Source organism: Danio rerio, chromosome 21, assembly GCF_052040795.2.
Source record: "Danio rerio strain M-AB ecotype USA chromosome 21, GRCz13ab, whole genome shotgun sequence".
Lineage (NCBI taxonomy): Eukaryota > Metazoa > Chordata > Actinopteri > Cypriniformes > Danionidae > Danio > Danio rerio.
Window position 1 is genome coordinate 33,379,712 of NC_141041.1, and position 18,781 is coordinate 33,398,492.

An 18,781-nucleotide genomic window follows, 5' to 3' on the forward strand; every position below is an offset into this window, starting at 1 on the left:
GTGCTTATTTGAGTTACTGTTGCCTTTCTATCAGCTGGAACCAGTCTGGCCATTCTCCTCTGACCTCTGGCATCAACAAGGCATTTGCGCCCACAGAACTGCCGCTCGCTGGATATTTCCTCTTGTTCGGACCATTCTCTGTAAACCCCAGAGATGTTTGTGCGTGAAAATCCCAGTAGATCAGCAGTTTCTGAAATACTCAGAGCAGCCCGTCTGGCACCACCAACCATGCCACGTTCAAAGCCATTTAAATCCCCTTTCTTCTCCACTCTGATGCTCGCTTTGAACTGCAGCAGATTGTCTTGACCATGTCTACATGCCTAAATGCATTGAGTTGCTGCCATGTGATTATAAATTTACACTAACAAGCAGCTGGACAGGTGTACCTAATAAAGTGGCCGGTGAGTGTATATTGAAAAAACATGTTTGATGTTTATGTTATAAACTTCAAATGTGAAGGTCATGTGACGTGTTTTGTTTTTGCTGTCTTCCGAACTCCCGAAAACCTGTTTTAAGACGATGATGATGATGTGTATATGTTAGGGATGGGAAGATTAATCGATATGTATCGATACGCGGTCATGCGCGTGCACGATGCGAGTGCATCGGTAGAGCAGCAGAGGATGACTGAAATTTTGGAAGCAAATCGAGATGCATCGGTTTTTTTGCGAGATGCATCGGTTTTTCCAAGATACAGCTTATATTTTTAATATAGAATATATTTTTTATTTATTAACAAGTGTTGTCAACCTGTTTTTGGCGCATAATTTAATCGACCTACATAAAGTATGCCTTAGCAACGGATTTGCGGATGTGTACACTTACACTACAACTCAGTGTATCAGGTGTGCGGATGAAGCTAGTGGTGCGCCCTCAGAAAGCGCGAGAAGCAAAACAAACATTTTATTCCCCACTGAGTTTTAAATCTAAAGTATGGCAACATTATGGATTTAAGGATGAACGACTTGACAGGACAGATGCAATTTGCAAAATGTGCCGCGCATCTGTAAATACGCGGGCAGTACGACTAATCTGAAATCTGACTTGAAGCGGCGCCACGGTGTTGTTGTGGAAGCATCTTCCAGTGTTTCTGCATCCCCGGCTTTCGCACTGCTTCAACTGTAGCTACCAGCTCCAAAAGTGGTGAGAAAAGCATTGCAAGTTTTTTTCCATGCGCAACAGTTTTGTGCGCTCTACGCCAATAACGGATGTTATGGCATTGTTCATCTTCAAAGATATTCAGCCTAGTGTCACGGAGAACGAAGGTTTTAAACACCTCCTCCTGTTAATTTGTATTTAATAATAATAATAATAATAATAATATTAATAATAATAATGATAAAAATAATGGGTGTCACGGTGGCACAGTGGGTAGTATGACCACCTCACAGCAAGAAGATTGCTGGTTTGTTATATTTTTATTAGCCTGTTGTTTACAGTGACAGTGTTGTTTGAAAGCAGCATAACACTGCTAGTTCACGACCTTAAGTTTTGAATATTCAGTGGCACAATATATCTTTGTAAAACTTGTTTTCATAGTTGAAAAGTTAAATCACAATTCTTGTTGTGCAATGCTAAACCTTTATGTTGAAAGAGTGCAAATATATATAATTTAATATATATTGCACTTATACATTCTGTTTATCTTGAAAATAATTAAATAATATGTGCTATATGTTCTAAAATGGCCCTCTACTGTAAACTGACACTCTGAGAGAAAAGCCAGTTTGTAAAAAAAAGTCTTGGATTTACTTGGTTAATAAATAATCAAACTTATCAATGGCACAGCGTCCTCTTTCACATAATCTCATAAACTTGATTTAATTAGTTGGTGCTGAATTATCGCATTGTATCGTGATATGGGTGTGAATCGTATCGTGTTGCATCGCAATATGTCACAAATGTATCGCTAATATATCGGATCGTATTCTTAGTATCGAGATGCGTATCGGATCGGCATTATAGCTTAGATGCCCAACCCTAGTATATGTGTGTGTGTGTGTGTGTGTGTGTGTGTGTGTGTGGTACCTGCAGGAAGCAGCAGATCTGTTTGGTGAGCTCCAGCAGACTGTTCTTCCCCTGATGCAGAGCTCTGCTGATGGCCACGCTCAGCCACTCGCGGACACTCTGAGCATTTCCCTGATAGCCAACCGCACAGAGTTACAGCTGATCCGGCCATCTATACACACACACAGGAGAGTCAGCAGACAGATTATGAGAAATGACTTCATCTTTCATTCATTCATTCATTTTTCATTCGGCTTAGGCCCCATTTACACTAATGCGTTTTAGTTTGAAAACGGTGTTTTAGATCAAATACAATGTGTCCACACTAGCGTTTCACCTAGCGTTTCTGAACATATCTCCGTCCACACTATGCCACCAAAAACGTATTTCACGTGACCATTCGCGCACTCTAGGCTCCGTTTTCGGCACTCGAAAGCTCCGGCATCGTGTGGACGGATGGCGTAACCGTAGCAAAACTTATGCGTTTTCAAACTAAAACGCATTAGTGTAAACGGGGCCTTAGTCTCTTTATTCATCAGGGGTCACCACAGCAGAATGAACCAGCAACTATTCCAGCATATGTTTTACGCAGTGGATGCCCTTCCAGCCACAACCCAGTACTGTGAAGCACCCATCACATGCACACTCATACACTACAGCCAATTTAGTTAATCGATTCCCCTATAGCGCATGAGTTTGGACTGTGAGGGAAACCGGAGCACACAGAGGAAACACATGCCAACACGGGGAGAACATGCAAACTCCACACAGAAACGCCAACTGACGCAGCCGAGTGACAGTGCTAACTATTAAGCCACCATGTCGCCGACTTCATCTTTTGTTAACAAAAAAAAATTCTGATGTATTTATTAGACATGATGAAATTATAGTTTTGTAATATTATATTTTATAATAACAAATTTATATAATAATTTAATTTTATTCTTTCATTTTCTTGTCGGCTTAGTCCCTTTATTAATCTGGGGTAGCCACAGCGGAATGAACCGCCAACTTATCCAGCACGTTTTTACACAGCGAATGCCCTTCCAGCCACAACCCATCTCTGGGAAACATCCACAAACACTCATTCACACACACTTATACACTATGGACAATTTAGCCAACCCAATTCACCTGTACCGCATGTCTTTGGACTGTAGGGGAAACCGGAGCACCCGGAGGAAACCCATGCGAACGCAGGGAGAACAAGCAAACTCCACACAGACACGCCAACTGAGCCGAGGATCAAACCAGCAACCTTCTTGCTGTGAGGCGATAACACTACCTACTGCGCCTTGTACTATCATAACTTTTAAAACCAACAGTATTTGTTAATATTATTTACTATTTCATGGACCTGAGCTAATGTGGACTAAAAACAAAATAACTCCTTCTAAAATGATTAATAAATAATTTTACAATATTTTGTATGTAAAGCATATCATGCAAACAAAGATACATAAATACAGTACAAAAAGTCCTTACTGTTAATGCTGCATACAGTTGAAGTCAGAATTATTACCCCCCTGAATTATTAGCCCCCTGTTTATTTTTCCCCTAATTTCTGTTTAACGGAGAAAAATATCTCAACACATTTATGAACATACTAGTTTTAATAAATAATTTCGAATAACTGATTTATTTTATCTTTGCTGTGATGACAGTAAATAATACTTGAATAGCTATTTATCAAGACACTAGTATTCAGCTTAAAGTGACATAGTTAAAGGCTTAACTAGGTTAATTAGGTTAACTAGGCAGCTTAGGGTAAATAGTCAAGTTATTGTATTACAAGGATTTGTTCTGTAGACTATCAAAAAATAGCTTAAAGGGGATAATAATATTGACCTTAAAATGGGTTTAAGAAAATTAAAAACGGCTTTTATTCTAGCCTAAATAAAACAAATAAGACTTTCTCCAGAATAAAATATATTATCAGACATACTTTGAAAATTTCCTTGCTCTGTTCAACATCATTTGTGAAATATTTAAAAAATTAAAACAAAATAAAAAGGGGGGCAAAATAATTCTGACTTTAACTGTGAGTAATGTTAAGAAATAGGATTTAACAAATTAGAATTATGCATTAGAATTATACATTGTACATTAAAAGTAACCTCAAAAACATTCTAATCCGTCAAGTGAACAAACTAATGTGAACTAATGGGAGCTTATTGTAGAGTGCTTAAAAACACAAATGCTTCAACAACTTGTTGTTATCAAGGAAACTTACGACAAATATTTATATAATGCTTCAATTTCAAATAAAAGAAAACTTTTTCCCTCAAACATGACATTTAGCATCAAACACTAATATATAGTGTAAAACAAAAGAATTGTTCTTTGCTATTTAATGATAGTTAATGCATTAACTAATGGGACCTTATAGTGAAGAGCTAAAATATGCTTAAACACTTTTAAAAAAGCTTAATTTCCAAATATGTGTATTTACATCATTTTTGCTCATTAGTAAATATTAATAAATTCTCAAAAAGTATTTTAAAATCTTGTCACTTTATTCTTATAAATCTTCTAACATTGCTGTTATGCATGTAAAATAGTGCTCTTCAACATATTGGTATGACATTACCTGGCAGAGGCGGAGTCAGCAGCTGATTGGACAGGAGCTGCAGATATTCAAGTGTGATGTCACGCACTGCAGGGATGTGGAAGAGGTGTGTGAATGTGTGAGGACTCTTGGGGGCAAAGATGTTGAGGAGGGCCATGTGGCAGTACAGACGTGCCAGAGCACTTTCACAGCGCAGCACCTCCCTGAAACACACACACACACACACACACACACACACACAGACACACACACACACACACACACACACACACACACACACACACACACACACACTAAGTGAAGTTGCATAAACTAATTTCGAGAGGAGCATGTGATATGATTGATCGCGGCTGGTCTCTCTGTAATCATTGGTAAGCCAATCAGATTATTCCAAACTCACTTTAAATACTAAATACACTTGTCCTATTATGCAGTTTCCACAATTTTCATTGCACACTCATTGATTTTCCAGACTGTTCTGCTGTCATTTATTGCACATCTAGAATCTTTGCTTGCGGGTTGAAATGTTTTGCTTGTGAGTTTGAAAGTTTTGAACCCATGTACGCTGAGGTAAATTTTGTGTCTTTATTGTTCAAACAAACATGAAGTTTTTGACCAGAATTAGGTACAATGCAATTAAAAAATAAAAGATTTCAAATAATAAAAAAATATTAAAATAAATAATTCACACTGCAAAAAATTAACTATTGCCATTTTATGCAGTTACCACCAGATTAATTCATTGTGTGCTCATTAGTTCTGCTTTTGGTAAAATCTATGCTTGCGAGTTGAAAAGTTTTACGAGTTGAAAACTGCAGCTCAGTGGGCGGGATCTTCTAAAAAACCTTATTCTATTGGCCAATCTTGATTGTGGTCACAGGTTGGCCATTACGTTTTCTCGCGATTGGACCGGAGTCACCAGCAGTGTTGCCAACTTAGCGACTTTGTCACCAAAATATTTTATTATCATTGACATAAGTTTTTTAATTAAAGGTGTTTTTTACTGGAAATCTTTTATTTTTTTATTACTACGTAATAAATTTTTCTTTAAAACTAAATATTTTTGATTGAACTGAAAAAAGAAACAAATCTATTTCCATAACTAAGCCGAAGGAAAATGAATGAATAAATAATGCAATAGTAAATGATGAACAATGATTAATAAATACTTTACAAGACTATTCATCCTTGGTCGACATTACTAAATACATTAAAAAGTTGACCATTATTCTAAAGTGTTACCGGATTAACAATAATTAAGACTATATTTGAACGCCTGTTATTTGAATACTGACCTTTGGCCTCGCACAGAAGCGTGGCGATGCTGTTCTGGTAGGTCTGTGTGAGTCTCAGCTCCACTAAAGGCAGAAAGAAGTTCTCAAGTTTGCTGTTTAGAGACTGTAGCAGAGCAAAGCGCAGACGCAAACTCTCCACTGGGACACCTGTGGGGACACGATCACATTCACTGCACATCCATCTTTTTTTTCTTTTTTAAATGTTTCCCAATTTATGTTTATCAGATTCAGGAATTTTTTATTTTTTTATATATTTTTTTCAATTATATTTTTTCTTCTGGAGAAAGTCTGATTTGTTTTGTTTTGGCTAGAATAAAAGCATTTTAAGGGCAATATTATTAGCCCCCTTAAGCTATATTCGGTTTGGATTGTGAATAGACCACTGTTATACAATGAGTTACAAAATTATAACTTAAACCTAATTACCCTAGTTAAGCCTTTGAACGTCACTTTAAGCTGATTACTAGAGTCTTGAATATCTAGTCTAATCTTATGTGCAGTCATCATGGCAAAGAGAAAAGAAATTTGTTATTAAAAATGAGTTATTAAAACTATTATGATTAGAAATGTGTTGGAATAATCTTCTCTCTGTTAAACAGAAATTGCAGGAAAGATATAAAGGGGGGTTAATAACTCTGACTTCAGCTGTATAAAATAATAATAATAATAATAATAATAGACAGCCCTTGAGAGGCTTTTGCATCTGAACTCTTCATCTGTGAACAAGATAACACAGAGATGGACTTGCTTAACGGACACGCAACCTCAGGATCGGCGCCATTTTTGCTGGCGACCAGGTAAACCTCATGTGGATGCAGACGGGCAGGAGTGATGGCCAGGTGACAGCTGAGACGGTTCACAATCTGCACCAATTCAAAGTCCATCTCAAAGCTCCATTTTCTGCTGGCTTTTTGAGCATGTCGGGAATCAATGCATGTGCATCTGGAGAGGAAAGAAAGTATTTTTAGGTGTTTACAAACTAGTGTACATTTGTCCAGCTGTGGGGTTTTGGAGACATCTGCATCACCATATGGGGCATAAGAACAGGACGTGTGTAGAAATAACTGACCACACTTCATTATTACTGTTCATTTATTCCTTTGCTGGAGATTAGAACTAAATTAGAAATAGTTTTGAAGCAAATATTTGCGCTTAAACTAAATTAATTATGTCGGCTAATGGATGTGTTCAGTGGAGTGAGTTTCCACCATTTCCTTACTGCATTAAAGTAAAGGAGTAAAGAGTAAAAGTAAAGTAAAGAGGCTAAACGGAGGAGGCTGGTTCTTCATCCTCGCGCTGCAGATGCTCTGTTTAACTGTTTTTACTAGTGAAGCGTTCAGTTTTTACACTAACAAAGTCCGGCATGTAAATAGCAAATGCACCATATCCATATATATATAAAAAAAAAAAGAAAAAAAAAAAAAAAGCTGATTATGGCATAATTGGTATCAACACTCTCAGGACCACTAGGAAATACATTAAGACCTGATGATACTTTTTTTTAGTTATTTAAGTTATATAATTAATTATTTTTATTTATTATTAGAATTGAATTGAATTTGATTTTATTTGACAGATTTTAGACAAGCTGTACAAAAGTACAAGAATCCCATACATTCTGAAATAAAAACTGTCGAGGATAAAAACCCAATAAAGCCCTGGACTTGTTTCCATTGCATTCCTCACAGTTTAATAAAACAAAGTATGGCTTCAAAATAAAGATGATGCATAAAACAAACAGGACCTCCACCTTTCTTAACAGGAACAAAATAATTCACAAATACAATTATTCATTCATTATTCTTTTCGGGTTAGTCCCTCTATTAATCAGAGGTCGCCACAGTGGAATGAACCGTCAACTTATCCAGCATATGTTTTATGCCGTGGATGGCCTTCCAGCTGCAACCCTATTCACAATCAAGTAACATATCAAATAAAACATCCTCGTCCACTATGCAAACTAATTATTCTCATCAAACAATCATCTTTTCATAGCTTTTCTGAACCTCCTTAAGTCTTTTATTTCCTTGACAGATTTTGGTAATTTGTTCCACATGATTGCACTTGTATATAAAAACGTATTTTTCCCCACTACACTTCTAAATTTAAATAAACAAATATTAAAATCTAAACCCCTAGTACTGTATGAATGCTGTTGCCTCACCATTTGAAAACAGTTCACCAAATAACTAGGAACCACATTATTAAACATTTTACGTACCATTCTCAGTTTTAAAAAACATTAGTGCTGTCAATCGATAAAAAAAGAAAAACTAATTAATCACACTTTTTGTTTTGCAATTAATCACACAAACATATTGTCTTCTTTTAAGAAATAATATGCCAAAATGAAGTGAGTGTTTAATCTTGTTTTTCGATTTGTGATAAGGTTATTTTGCTTACCCCATTGGCAGATTATTTTGCTTGATTTGAGGAAAAACTCACTTCATTTCGGCATATTATTTCTTAAAACAAGACAATATCTTTTGCTTGTCTAGAAAATGCTTCTTGATTTAAGAACTTTTAGATATTTGGACTAGAAACAAGACAAAAAGTAAGAAAAGCATTTTTTGTAGTGAACACCAAAGACTAATTCTTACAGGGACTTTGGTCACACCATCTCTATACATTTAAACAAGGGATACGGACGGTGACATTGGATGTTTAGGCATTTGTTCTTGTTTCGAGGAAACGCACGCGCGTGCACACAGACACAGAAACAGACAAACAGACAGACACACACACAAACACGTTTGTTTTTGTGAAAAGTGGGGACATTACATAGGTTTCCATTCATTTTATACTGTCCAAACCGTATATTGTATTGCCCTCACCCCACCCCACCCCTAAACCCAACCATCACAGGAGACAGTGTGCAGCTTTACTCTCTGATTAAACTCATTCTGTGGGATTTATAAGCATTTTGAGACATGAGGACATCACCAATGTCCTCATATTTCACCTCCTTTTTGTAATACCTGTGTTATATCCATGTCATTATACAGATTTGTGTCCTGATATGTCACAAAAACACACGCACACACACACACACACACACACACATGACACACGCAGGACAGAACAGCCGGAGTGACTCCCTTCAGATTCAACACACATGATCTCGTTCATCAAATTTGCTTTAACTAAGCGTTCTACAGTATGGCTATATTTCACAAGGATTCTGACAGAGCAACGTGAAGCAGACGCTTTACAAAAGTTGCGTTTAAAGGGGAAACACGACAGAATGTCTTTGACAGCTCGCGACATCAACTGAGTACATTTACACGGACACCATTACTCCGCTTTTAATATGATTAAGATAATACTCTTATTAAGAGACAACCATGTAAACAGCATTTCGATTGTAATTTTCCCTTCATATTCTGTGAGCAGCTACTATACCAAAATGAGGTAGCATAATTAAAATAGGGTTGAATCAAAGCTCCTGCCAATAATTTTAAAGAATGAACATCTTTTGAACAATGAAGACTTTTGTATGTAGAGCTGCCTCCAAAACCTTCTGAGTAGTGATGAGATGCCAATGTCTTCAAAAAACACAGCAAATTTCATGACAGCATTGACCTAAAATGAATGGTATGGCCTGTTGCCAACTAAAGAAAAGCAAAAACTGTGCCGAGTAGTAAAAATTGCCAGTGTAATTTTAGGTAAAGCACAAAGACAACCAAACGAAATGTACTTAATGAGAATTAAACAGAAAGCACACGTCATTCTTGAAGATTGTTGCCATCCCTTAAATATAGCATCTAGGCTTTTGCCATTAAAAAGGCGTCTTAGACTGTCACAGTCAAATAAATGTTCAGATGGATCCAAGTGCGAGTGAAAAATAATATTTATTTGACACAGTCAAAATAAATGCAAGGAGTGAGTGCGGTGCTAGGACTAGGAGAAAACAGGGCAGGGATCAGGCAGGAAAACAGGGTCTAGTGGTAACTCCTCACGGTCCTGAGCACAGACAAATGCACACATAAGCACACGTAACGAACTGACAAGGAAACACAGAAAATGTCGCCCATATATAGGCATGATAATGAGCCTCAGCTGGCGAGCTAATCAAACTAGCTGAGTGCCGTCATAACACATGACCAAAACAAATACACGTGGACAACAAAAACAAAACAAACCCACATGATCAAACAGACACTCCGGAAGAACGCACAAACCTGCAACCGTGACATAGACCCAAGTAAAGAAAACTGTGTATCAAATGTCATTTGTGCCGACTGCCATTAGAATTTCATTAATAATTGAGTTTTTAATGTGGTTTATGTGATGATATTGAATGTATTTGTGTTGCCTGTTTTTCTGTGATATATGTGATGTGAGCGCTGATGTGGTGAAGCCAAAGATCATTTTAAAACCTGCAAACCTGTCAAAGTGCAGGTCATATCCACAGGCCAGGATCGCCCGCCAAACACTGCGGATGTCCTGCTTGGCTCTGTCTAGAGTAAACTTGTGGAAAACTTCCAACGTCAAAAACTTCTCTTCTGGCACTGTTGAGAAACATCGAGATAAAAGCAGATCATTCACACATTTGATCGAGCGCCTGCTTGAAGTTTTCATAGGATGTGCGCACACCGACCCTATTTTCAATCACTTACTTTTAGACTCTTACTAAGGAATATACAACTAAATACAAAATCATTTGCCTATCTGTGAAATAGTTTTTCAAAAACAACTCTTATACATAATTCTTTAATAATTCTATGGAGACGGAGGATAATATTTTCTTAGCTATTTCTCTAGATAGTAGTATTCAGCTTAAAGCAACATTTAAAGGCTTAACTAGGTTATTTGGTCAATTAGACAAGTCGTTGTATAACGAACTTAAAATTCTGTAGCCAATCAAAAAGCAAGCTGACAGCTCTCACATTGTCGCCCACTGAAGCTAAGCAGGGCTGTGCTTGGTCAGTACCTGGATGGGAGACCACATAGAAAAGCTAAGTTGCTGCTGGAAGTAATGTTAGTTTCTAAATGAGGTCCCGACTCTCTGTGGTTGTTAAAAATCCCAGGGGATTTAAAAAAATGATGGGGTTTTACCCTGACACCCTGGCCAAATTTGGCCTCCTAACCATCCCCATATTATAATTGGCTTAATCTTAATAATAATCTGTCTCCTCTCCACCAATCAGCTGATGCGCAATATGGCTGCCGTAAAATGCTATATAAATGAAAGGAAGTAAAATATATATTTATTATAGGGGGGCTAATATTATTGACCTATTTTCCAGTTAAATTAAGACAAATAAGATTTTATCAAGAGTGTTTTAAGCTATTTCCTAATCACTCATATATTGCCTGATTACAGTGGTATACAGTAACATGCTTTAATGACGAACTACCATATACTGTCAAGTCATTTCCACTTAACATGTCGGAAATCAATGCATGTGCATCTGTTGGGGGGTAGTAGTACCAACTTTTTTGGTAGTAGTTTGGTAATACATGCTTCAGTGAACTAAATGTATGAATGTATTTAAACAACATCTCATTTATTAATAAAATGCATACGTTTTCAGTGTTTTGAGGGATATTTAGTGACTTTTAGAGGTTACTGTAGGTCAAACTATACAAATTATGTGTCCATTTTTTTTTTTTTTTTGGGCTACATGCAGATATAGACACCTACAGTATTTTACAAGAAATGTGTGTTGTGAAAACTTTAGATGGTATTGGTCCTCAAGAGCTGCTATTTTCAGACTGTTGAATGATATTTTCCTAGCATTGATTGGCACAATTATGCATTTACAATGCTATAAACCGCTCAAATCTATATTTACATTATACTTTTTTATTATTAATATTAAGGACATAGATCAGAGAAAGCATTTTCTTACTATTAACGTGCTGACCCACCTCTCATACATCTTGTTTTAAAGTCCTTCAGAGGGGATCAAGGAATATTGGAGGAGGTCAAACCCTCCCCAAACCCCCTGTAATTTGCACATTGGTTATTCACACACTGCTGCCACACAACTGTTTAAACCACTTATAAAAGTGATTTAGCATAATAGGCCCCCTTTAAGACCTTATCACTTCAGGCCAATAGATGGCAACAAGTCAATATCTACATCATACAATATACTTCAAATAATTTCCACTGAAACATGCATGTTTAACCACATTTCTTAAACAAATCACATATTTTAAGCCAGCGTTTAAGGGACAGTTCACACAGAAATGAACATTTACTCATCATTCACTCACACACAAGTGGTCTCAAACCTTGAATTTCTTTCTTCTGTTGAACACAAAAGAAGATATTTTGAAGAATGTTGTAAAAGAAAAACAGCCAAACTTTATTTTGATGGTCAGTTTGTTGAATTTAAGTTACATTGTATCTACAGTACATGCCAACTAATTTTCATTAGACTGTTGGGTTGGGGTTAGGGTAAGTTGACATGCACTTGCAAAGTTTCTTATAGTCAGTTAAATGTCTGTTGAAGGAGCAGAATCAGCAGATATTAAGCAGACAGTCTACTAATACTCAAAATAAAGATGATCTTACCATCAATATAAAGTGGTACAGAAAAAACCCACAATAGTAGGAACGAAAAATACTATGGAAGTCAACAGCTGCTTTTTTCCAACGTTCTTCCGAATATCTTCCTGTACAGACATTATAAGAACCCACTGTACATTATAATTGAAATCCTGATTTGCAATTCTACATTTGATTGTTCTTTGATGCAGTCCTTCTTCTCAAATGGTCTATAAGTTATTGTCTAACACATCAATAGATGTGAAGAAAATCCTATTGTTTACTTCTGTGTCTGGAACAAAGTGCTGTTATGCTTCTCTTGGATGGATATAAATTACAAGGCTGAGCTTTACTGCTGAATGAGACACACACAAGACAGTTTATTCAATTCACATTTATTGCAAGTGTTTGGCCTGCTGGGGACATCAAGTTCTTTCTGGAGCAGTGATTGGTCACTCTGGGGATGATGAGTGGAGATCGTGAGGCAGGCCTTCTCGTCTGGAAGAGAACAGAGTCAAGAAAATCAGTGTCGATGTCTAAATGAAGCTGAATTTGAGTATGAATTAACATGACCTCTGACCCACAGAGAATTCTATATATACATATGTGTGTGTGACAAACAGCATGTTCCAGAAGTGTTACTAAGCTCAGTCAGATGTCATGTCACTTAAATGAGATGAAATTACCTTTTAGAAAGTGTCCACACTAGCTCCTGCTCCTGAAGTAGGCATAAGCAGTACAAACACCTATGCCGACTCCGACCCAGGCTGCTGGACTGCTCACCGCAGCTTTCACAGCACTTTTCACATTGTTGGAGATCCTTCTTCCCCATGAAGACTCGCTGTTCGCTCTCTCCTTTGTTTCACCAGCGGCCTCTCTCTCTGTTTCTCCACTGGTTTTTCTCTCCTCTGTATCTCCAGCGGCCTCTCTCTCTGTTTCTTCACTGGTCTTTCTCTCCTCTGTTTCTCCAGCTGTCTCTCTCTCCTCTGTTTGTCTTGGAGAGCTGCTGTCATTATCTGAGAGGACCTCAATTGTCTTGTCTGGGCCCCACATGATGATCAGAGGTTTATTCAGTAAATCAGTGAAGTTCAGAGCTTTTTGTGCTCGCACTGCATCACGTCGATGATGGAAAGTCACAAAGGCATAAGCAGGAGAGATGATGTTGTTTCTGCACACTTGCACAGTCGAGATGGACCCCAATGCACCAAACTTTTCAATAAGCTGTTGTTCGGTGACCATTGGGTGCAGATTGCTCACGAGCAGTGTCTTTCGCTCAATAAAGCGGCTCGTGGGGACCACAGGATCTGGTTGCTGGTCCCGTCCTGAATGCTCAAAAGTCACATAAATGTGTCTGCAATTAGTGTCTTCATCAAAAGAAAAATCCAAAGAGTGGATTTGGCTGAACTGTTTCATTGACTCAATCAGTTCTTGTTCGTCCACATCTGGGTCCAAATTCAGAACAACCGATGACCACTCGTGATGAGGGTTGTCTGAAGACTGATTATAGTGAGTATCCATAGCGAACGAGTCCTTCACAATCACAGATTTGTCAATTCGTACAGTAACTGTGTGATTTACCAAGTCACCGTCCTGAATGCTGGCAAACTGAGATGAGCTGTTTTAACATAGAACTACTATAGAACACATTCTATGAATGTCGTTGCTAAGCAACCATCAGCTGGGAGCGCGTGTGTGCGCACACAAACAGGATTCTAAATTGTTTATAAATGAATCTTAATCTGTTGACTATTAGATAAACTATTTATTACTATTGTTTTATTCTAGAGATGATTGTTAATGTGCTGTTAATTATTATTTATTAGAAAAACCACCACTACTATTTCAATTGTTTTTATATGTCCTATTTAATGTAAACATCACAAATGCTTTGGAGATACATATGGAACATTTGTCAAGCCAATAAAATAATCTGAAAACATTGACTTTCTCTGTGTGTGTGTTGGTATTTTTAAAGGTTTAACATATACATCCATTGAAAAATAACCAGTTTCTGTTGGTTTACAGAAGCTTTTAGCAGAAACCTTTGTCTCCTCAGCTGCTTCAGTTTATTTAATGAAGGATTGAGTGCGGAACAGTTTCTTATCTGAAGATATTCGGTCACAGAACTAAACCTACCTGCAAGAGTGATTTATATTTGACTGAATAGAGTTGATAAAATAATAATATTCACGGGTGTAAAATTCCTAAATTCATCTCTCACACCATATCCCTTATTAATCTTCTGTATATACTTAGAAATAATGTATGTATGTATGTGTATACAGTTGATGTCAGAATTATTAATCCCCCTGTTTATTGTTTTTCCCAATTTCTGTTTATTGGAGAGAAAATTATTTCAACACATTTCTAATCATAACAGATTTAATAACTCATTTCTAATAACTGATTTATTTTATCTTTGCCATGATGACAGTAAATAATATTTGACTAGATATTCTTCAAGACACTTTTATACAGCTAAAGTGACATTTAAAGGCTTAACTAGGTTAATTAGGGTAATTAGGCAAGTTATTGTATAACGATGGTTTGTTCTGTAGACTATAAAAAAAATAAAGCTTAAAGGGACTAATAATATTGATCTTAAAATGGTGATTTAAAAAAAGCTGCTTTTATTCTAGCTAAAATAAAACAAATAAGACTTTCTCCAGAAGAAAAAATATTATCAGACATACTGTGAAAAAGTCCTTGCTTTGTTAAACATCGTTTGGGAAATACTTTTAAAAAAGGGGAAAAAAATGACTTCAACTGTATGTATGTATAAATAAATAAATAAATATATGTATAAGATTGCAGCTTTAAATATTTAATCGGTCACACTTAGCAATAAGATTTCATTAGCCTCCTAAAACCCAGTGCTATTTTGGGATTTCCACCTGGTTTTTGCCTACCCAAATTTAAAAGCTTCCAAAATCCACACGCAGAGGTGTAAATGCAAAAATTTAGTATCATTTTAAAGAAAACCCTTTGAATTTTTATAAAGCACTATAGAAAGTGTTTAAAATAACTGTATATGTTATCTGTGTTACACTGGAGCGTTTTAAAGCCGTGATTCATCAGCGGATTGCTCATATGTCAGCTTATAGTCAAATCAGCTGATGGATGTGACTTTAAAACACAGTGTCCTTGTATGTGTGGTTACACTAAGTAAACAGCGGTGAGTTCGGTAAACTGATGACCTTCACGGCCAATTGCAGTCATTTCTGTTGAGCATGTGAACACAATGGCAAATCAGCGCTGTTTAAGAAAGCGCTCAATGGCGCTCAAATGTTAGCGTGAAATGGAGGTTTTTAAACAGAATCACAGGCTCGTTCTGAAAACATAGTCCCGTGGACGTTTCTGGAGACCGCGAATTATGTAGCCGGAGGTACGTATGGTATGGCTGCATTAAATTTTTTTTAAACGAACGCTAACTGTGGAGGGCTTTCCCATCGCAACCAGTTTGTCCAGTTACCTCATCGTGTACGTCAACGGACTTGAGACGCCAGAGAGGAGTTGACCAGGATGACGATGATGACGAGATTCGAGTCCAGGGAAAAGCGGTTCCAGAAATCCGGTAAAACAAAAACAGAATCAAAAAAATAAAATGAATGAGTGAATAACAGGGTGAGAATGTGGTAAAATCCAAAAACATGGTAAAAAACAGACGAGGGCTTTTCTTTTTCTGGACGGCTTTTGAAAATCATTGGTTGAGTTTAGGGAAGTAAGTGAGTGGGCGGTTCAATCGATAAAATTGGTTGGATTTAGGGAAGGAGGAGGGTGGGTCAGTCAATTGGTCAGCTGGCCAGTTAGAAATTCAGTCAGACAGACAGTCAGGTCGGTCAACAGTGGCCTCCGGTGGGTTTACGCGTGGACAGTGGGCGCAAACGGCACTAGCGGGAGAACTTACTCAAGAAATTTGAGATCTGAAAAACACAGCAGCCTCTTGTGGATTCGCGAAAAAACAAAAAGTGCAAAAATAGTTACCTCCTGGGACGTATTTCGCGGTCTCTAGAAATGTCCATGGGACTACGCTTTCAGAATGAGCCTGTTTTTTTTTTTAAAACTTTAGTATCGATTGGTACCGAATTCCAGTATCGTGACAACACTATAAAAGCACATTTAAGACCCTTAAAGACTTAATGAAAAGGAAAACAAACTGTAGAAATAAACAAAACAGCAATGTGTTGAATGCAACATATAATGTCTAGGGCAGGGGTGTCCAGGATTGATTTTCTACACCTCTGGCTGTATAAACTCAAGAGCAAATTAAATGAGCATATCTCACCTAGCAGCTCCACGACCTGAATGAGCACAGAAGTGGGCACCGTGTCCAGCTCATCCTCAGAGCGCTCTATGGTTTCTCCTAAACTGTAGGTTAGCAGCTGTTCAGCGAAGACCATCGCCAATGGAAACTCAAGAAGCAACGAGTGCAACACCAGCACTGCTCCAGGAGGGGGAGACACGCCTGTGGACAGAAATATAGATATGAGCTAAAGTCAGCAGGAATGGTCTTAATGAATCTGATTGTTCACTTAGAGAATGCAAAATAATGCAGATCACTGTTAAAATAAAATAAATGTACAGTGGGGAAAATAAGTATTAAACACGTCATGTTTTTCTAAAGAAGCTGCTGACATGGAATTGAACCAGATTTTGGTAAAAACCCAAACAATACAAACAAAAACATAAAACAAAGCCAAAAAATATGAGTTTGGTGTAATAACAATGAAACAACACAAGGAGAAAGTACTGAACTGTTGAAACGTATTTAGTACTTTATATAAAAGGATTTTTTGGTGATCGCAGCTTAAAGACGCCTCTCACATGGAGACTGAAGCCTCATGCGTTGCTCAGGTGTGAGTTTCTCATAGACTTCAACAGAGTGTCAAAATCTTGATTCTTCTGTGGGTCTCGTCTATTAAATCGGTCCTTTCTTGATGCGTGGAGTTTGCAATGCAGGTCGGAGGATACACGATCGCAACTTTAAACTGAGTTTTACTTTGCTGAAAAAATAAGAAAACGTGGGCTCGGACGAGCCATGCAGTTACAGAAATGCGGTTTGCCGCCTCAAATGGGGGGGCGCACCTTTTGAAAAGCTTCTTTTGGATCTTCTGCGCAGAGTTGCGCGCGCAGCTGGGTTTTAAACTGTGGTGGCATGTCAACTACTGACTGACCAATGGTCTCCTGGCAAAGTTTGAGCGGGAGATTTTCTTTGTCTCTGGACCGCTAATATGCAAAATAAGGGTCCGTCCGAAAGCATGCGAAGAGACATTAAATCATTTAAGCTGTATAGATTATGATCATGCGCTACGCATCATGTGTTGTAAAATGGCAGGAGAAACCTAACGGTATTAAACACGACAGTTTTAAGAAATACATCAACATGATTCACACATTCTTAGCTGGTATAGTGTCTTAAAAAGGGCACGAGAGAGAGATTTACATGATAGAAAAGTCCGAAATGAAATACAAAGTTTACAAACACATAACATTTACTTTTGGGCTGATTCAGGATTTCTGAGTCCATTTCAGCGTCGGGAGCCTTGTGTGTGTGTCCCTGTGTGTCTGTGTGTCTCGGGAGGAAGGGGGGACAGGAATGTCTTTTGAAGTTTAGGCAACCATCTCTTTTGTGTTTTCGCAGTCTCCCGAGTTCCCAAGAACCTGTTTTAAGACGATGATGATGATGATGATGATGATGATGATGTGTGTGTGTGTGTGTGTGTGTGTGGTACCTGCAGGAAGCAGCAGATCTCTCCAGCAGACTGTCCTCCCCCTGATGCAGAGCTCTGCTGATGGCCATGCTCAGCCACTCGCGGACAATCTGAGCGTTTCCCTGATAGAAGAGCTCAGTCGGAGAGCAGCTCTGACCCTGCAGCTCATGCAAGACCGACTTGAGCCAACAGCACAGAGTTACAGCTGATCCGGCCATCTATACACACACACAGGAGAGTCAGCAGACAGATTATGAGAAATGACTTCATCTTTCATTCATTCATTCATTTTTCATTCGGCTTAGGCCCCATTTACACTAATGCGTTTTAGTTTGAAAACGGCATTTTAGATCAGAAACGATCCACGTCCACACTAGCGTTTCACCTAGCGTTTTTGAACATATCTCCGTCCGTATAGCACGTTACCCATTTCTGTGTCCATGTTGTTGTTTACAGTGAAGGCTGGTCTGTTGTCTTCTGGTAGCGTTAAAGCCATGTGTTATAGTCATGTGATAGGGGCTTTGTGAATAAGGGAAGAATACGCAATGACACAAAAGCCCCAATCAAGTAGCGAATCTCAGCAGCCCTGCCTCCGTTTTCAGATGTCTGCGTTTTTCCCCCATCCACACTGAGACGGAGCAGCAGCATTTTAGAATGAAAACAGACACTCCAGCATTTCCAAAACGCTCCGTTTTCAGGG

General features: G+C 37.9%; 4 protein-coding genes across 11 annotated transcripts in view; all 4 read right to left on the bottom strand.

Annotated features, from left to right (window-relative positions):
• The window catches only part of timd4 (T cell immunoglobulin and mucin domain containing 4), a 1,098,921-nt gene that overhangs the window by 345,704 nt on the left and 734,436 nt on the right, over positions 1-18,781 (bottom strand). The gene's annotated exons all lie outside the window — the stretch shown is intronic.
• On the bottom strand, positions 2,120-16,777 carry LOC147838876 (putative E3 ubiquitin-protein ligase HECTD4). 5 transcript variants are annotated; one of them, XM_087301671.1, is made up of 5 exons: positions 16,656-16,777; positions 10,259-10,382; positions 5,992-6,018; positions 5,872-5,914; positions 4,503-4,779 (listed from the first exon to the last, which is right to left on the bottom strand). In XM_087301671.1, exons 1-5 carry the CDS (start codon positions 16,768-16,770, stop codon positions 4,762-4,764), a joined length of 327 nt encoding a protein of 108 aa, XP_087157797.1. In that variant the 5' UTR covers positions 16,771-16,777; the 3' UTR covers positions 4,503-4,761. The 5 variants fall into 5 exon arrangements, 4 of the variants coding, with proteins under 4 accessions (XP_087157798.1, XP_087157797.1, XP_087157795.1 ...); XM_087301669.1 differs by adding an exon at positions 6,620-6,813 and having other exon boundaries at positions 5,872-6,018; XR_015520419.1 differs by adding an exon at positions 6,636-6,813 and having other exon boundaries at positions 4,648-4,779; positions 5,872-6,018.
• LOC147838878 (uncharacterized) lies at positions 12,731-14,027 on the bottom strand. The gene is made up of 2 exons (XM_087301658.1): positions 13,057-14,027; positions 12,731-12,868 (listed from the first exon to the last, which is right to left on the bottom strand). The coding sequence occupies exon 1, from the start codon at positions 13,886-13,888 to the stop codon at positions 13,076-13,078; it is 813 nt and encodes a 270-aa protein (XP_087157784.1). The 5' UTR covers positions 13,889-14,027; the 3' UTR covers positions 12,731-12,868; positions 13,057-13,075.
• LOC147838879 (putative E3 ubiquitin-protein ligase HECTD4) overlaps positions 17,867-18,781 on the bottom strand; it is a 41,018-nt gene continuing 40,103 nt past the window's right edge. For 2 of the 4 annotated variants that reach the window (XM_087301688.1, XM_087301689.1), the window contains one exon: positions 18,103-18,299. Coding sequence is in view for 2 of the 4 variants with exons in the window: in XM_087301686.1 (XP_087157812.1) it covers positions 18,247-18,299 (53 nt within the window). In the remaining 2 variants the exon portion in view is untranslated. Of the gene's footprint in view, positions 18,032-18,102; positions 18,300-18,781 lie in introns of those variants that run through there. The other 2 variants (XM_087301686.1, XM_087301687.1) reach the window with 2 other exon arrangements.

Coding starts and splice junctions, on each gene's coding strand:
- LOC147838878 (XM_087301658.1), bottom strand. CDS start 13,888: ATGGATACTCACTATAATCAGTCTTCAGACAACCCTCATCACGAGTGG.
- LOC147838876 (XM_087301669.1), bottom strand. CDS start 16,770: ATGGTCTTCGCTGAACAGCTGCTAACCTACAGTTTAGGAGAAACCATA. Junction 10,383..16,655: donor TCAGGTCGTGGAGCTGCTAG/GTGAGATATGCT, acceptor GTTTCTCAACAG/TGCCAGAAGAGAAGTTTTTG. Junction 4,780..5,871: donor GCTTCTGTGCGAGGCCAAAG/GTCAGTATTCAA, acceptor TGTGTGTTTCAG/GGAGGTGCTGCGCTGTGAAA.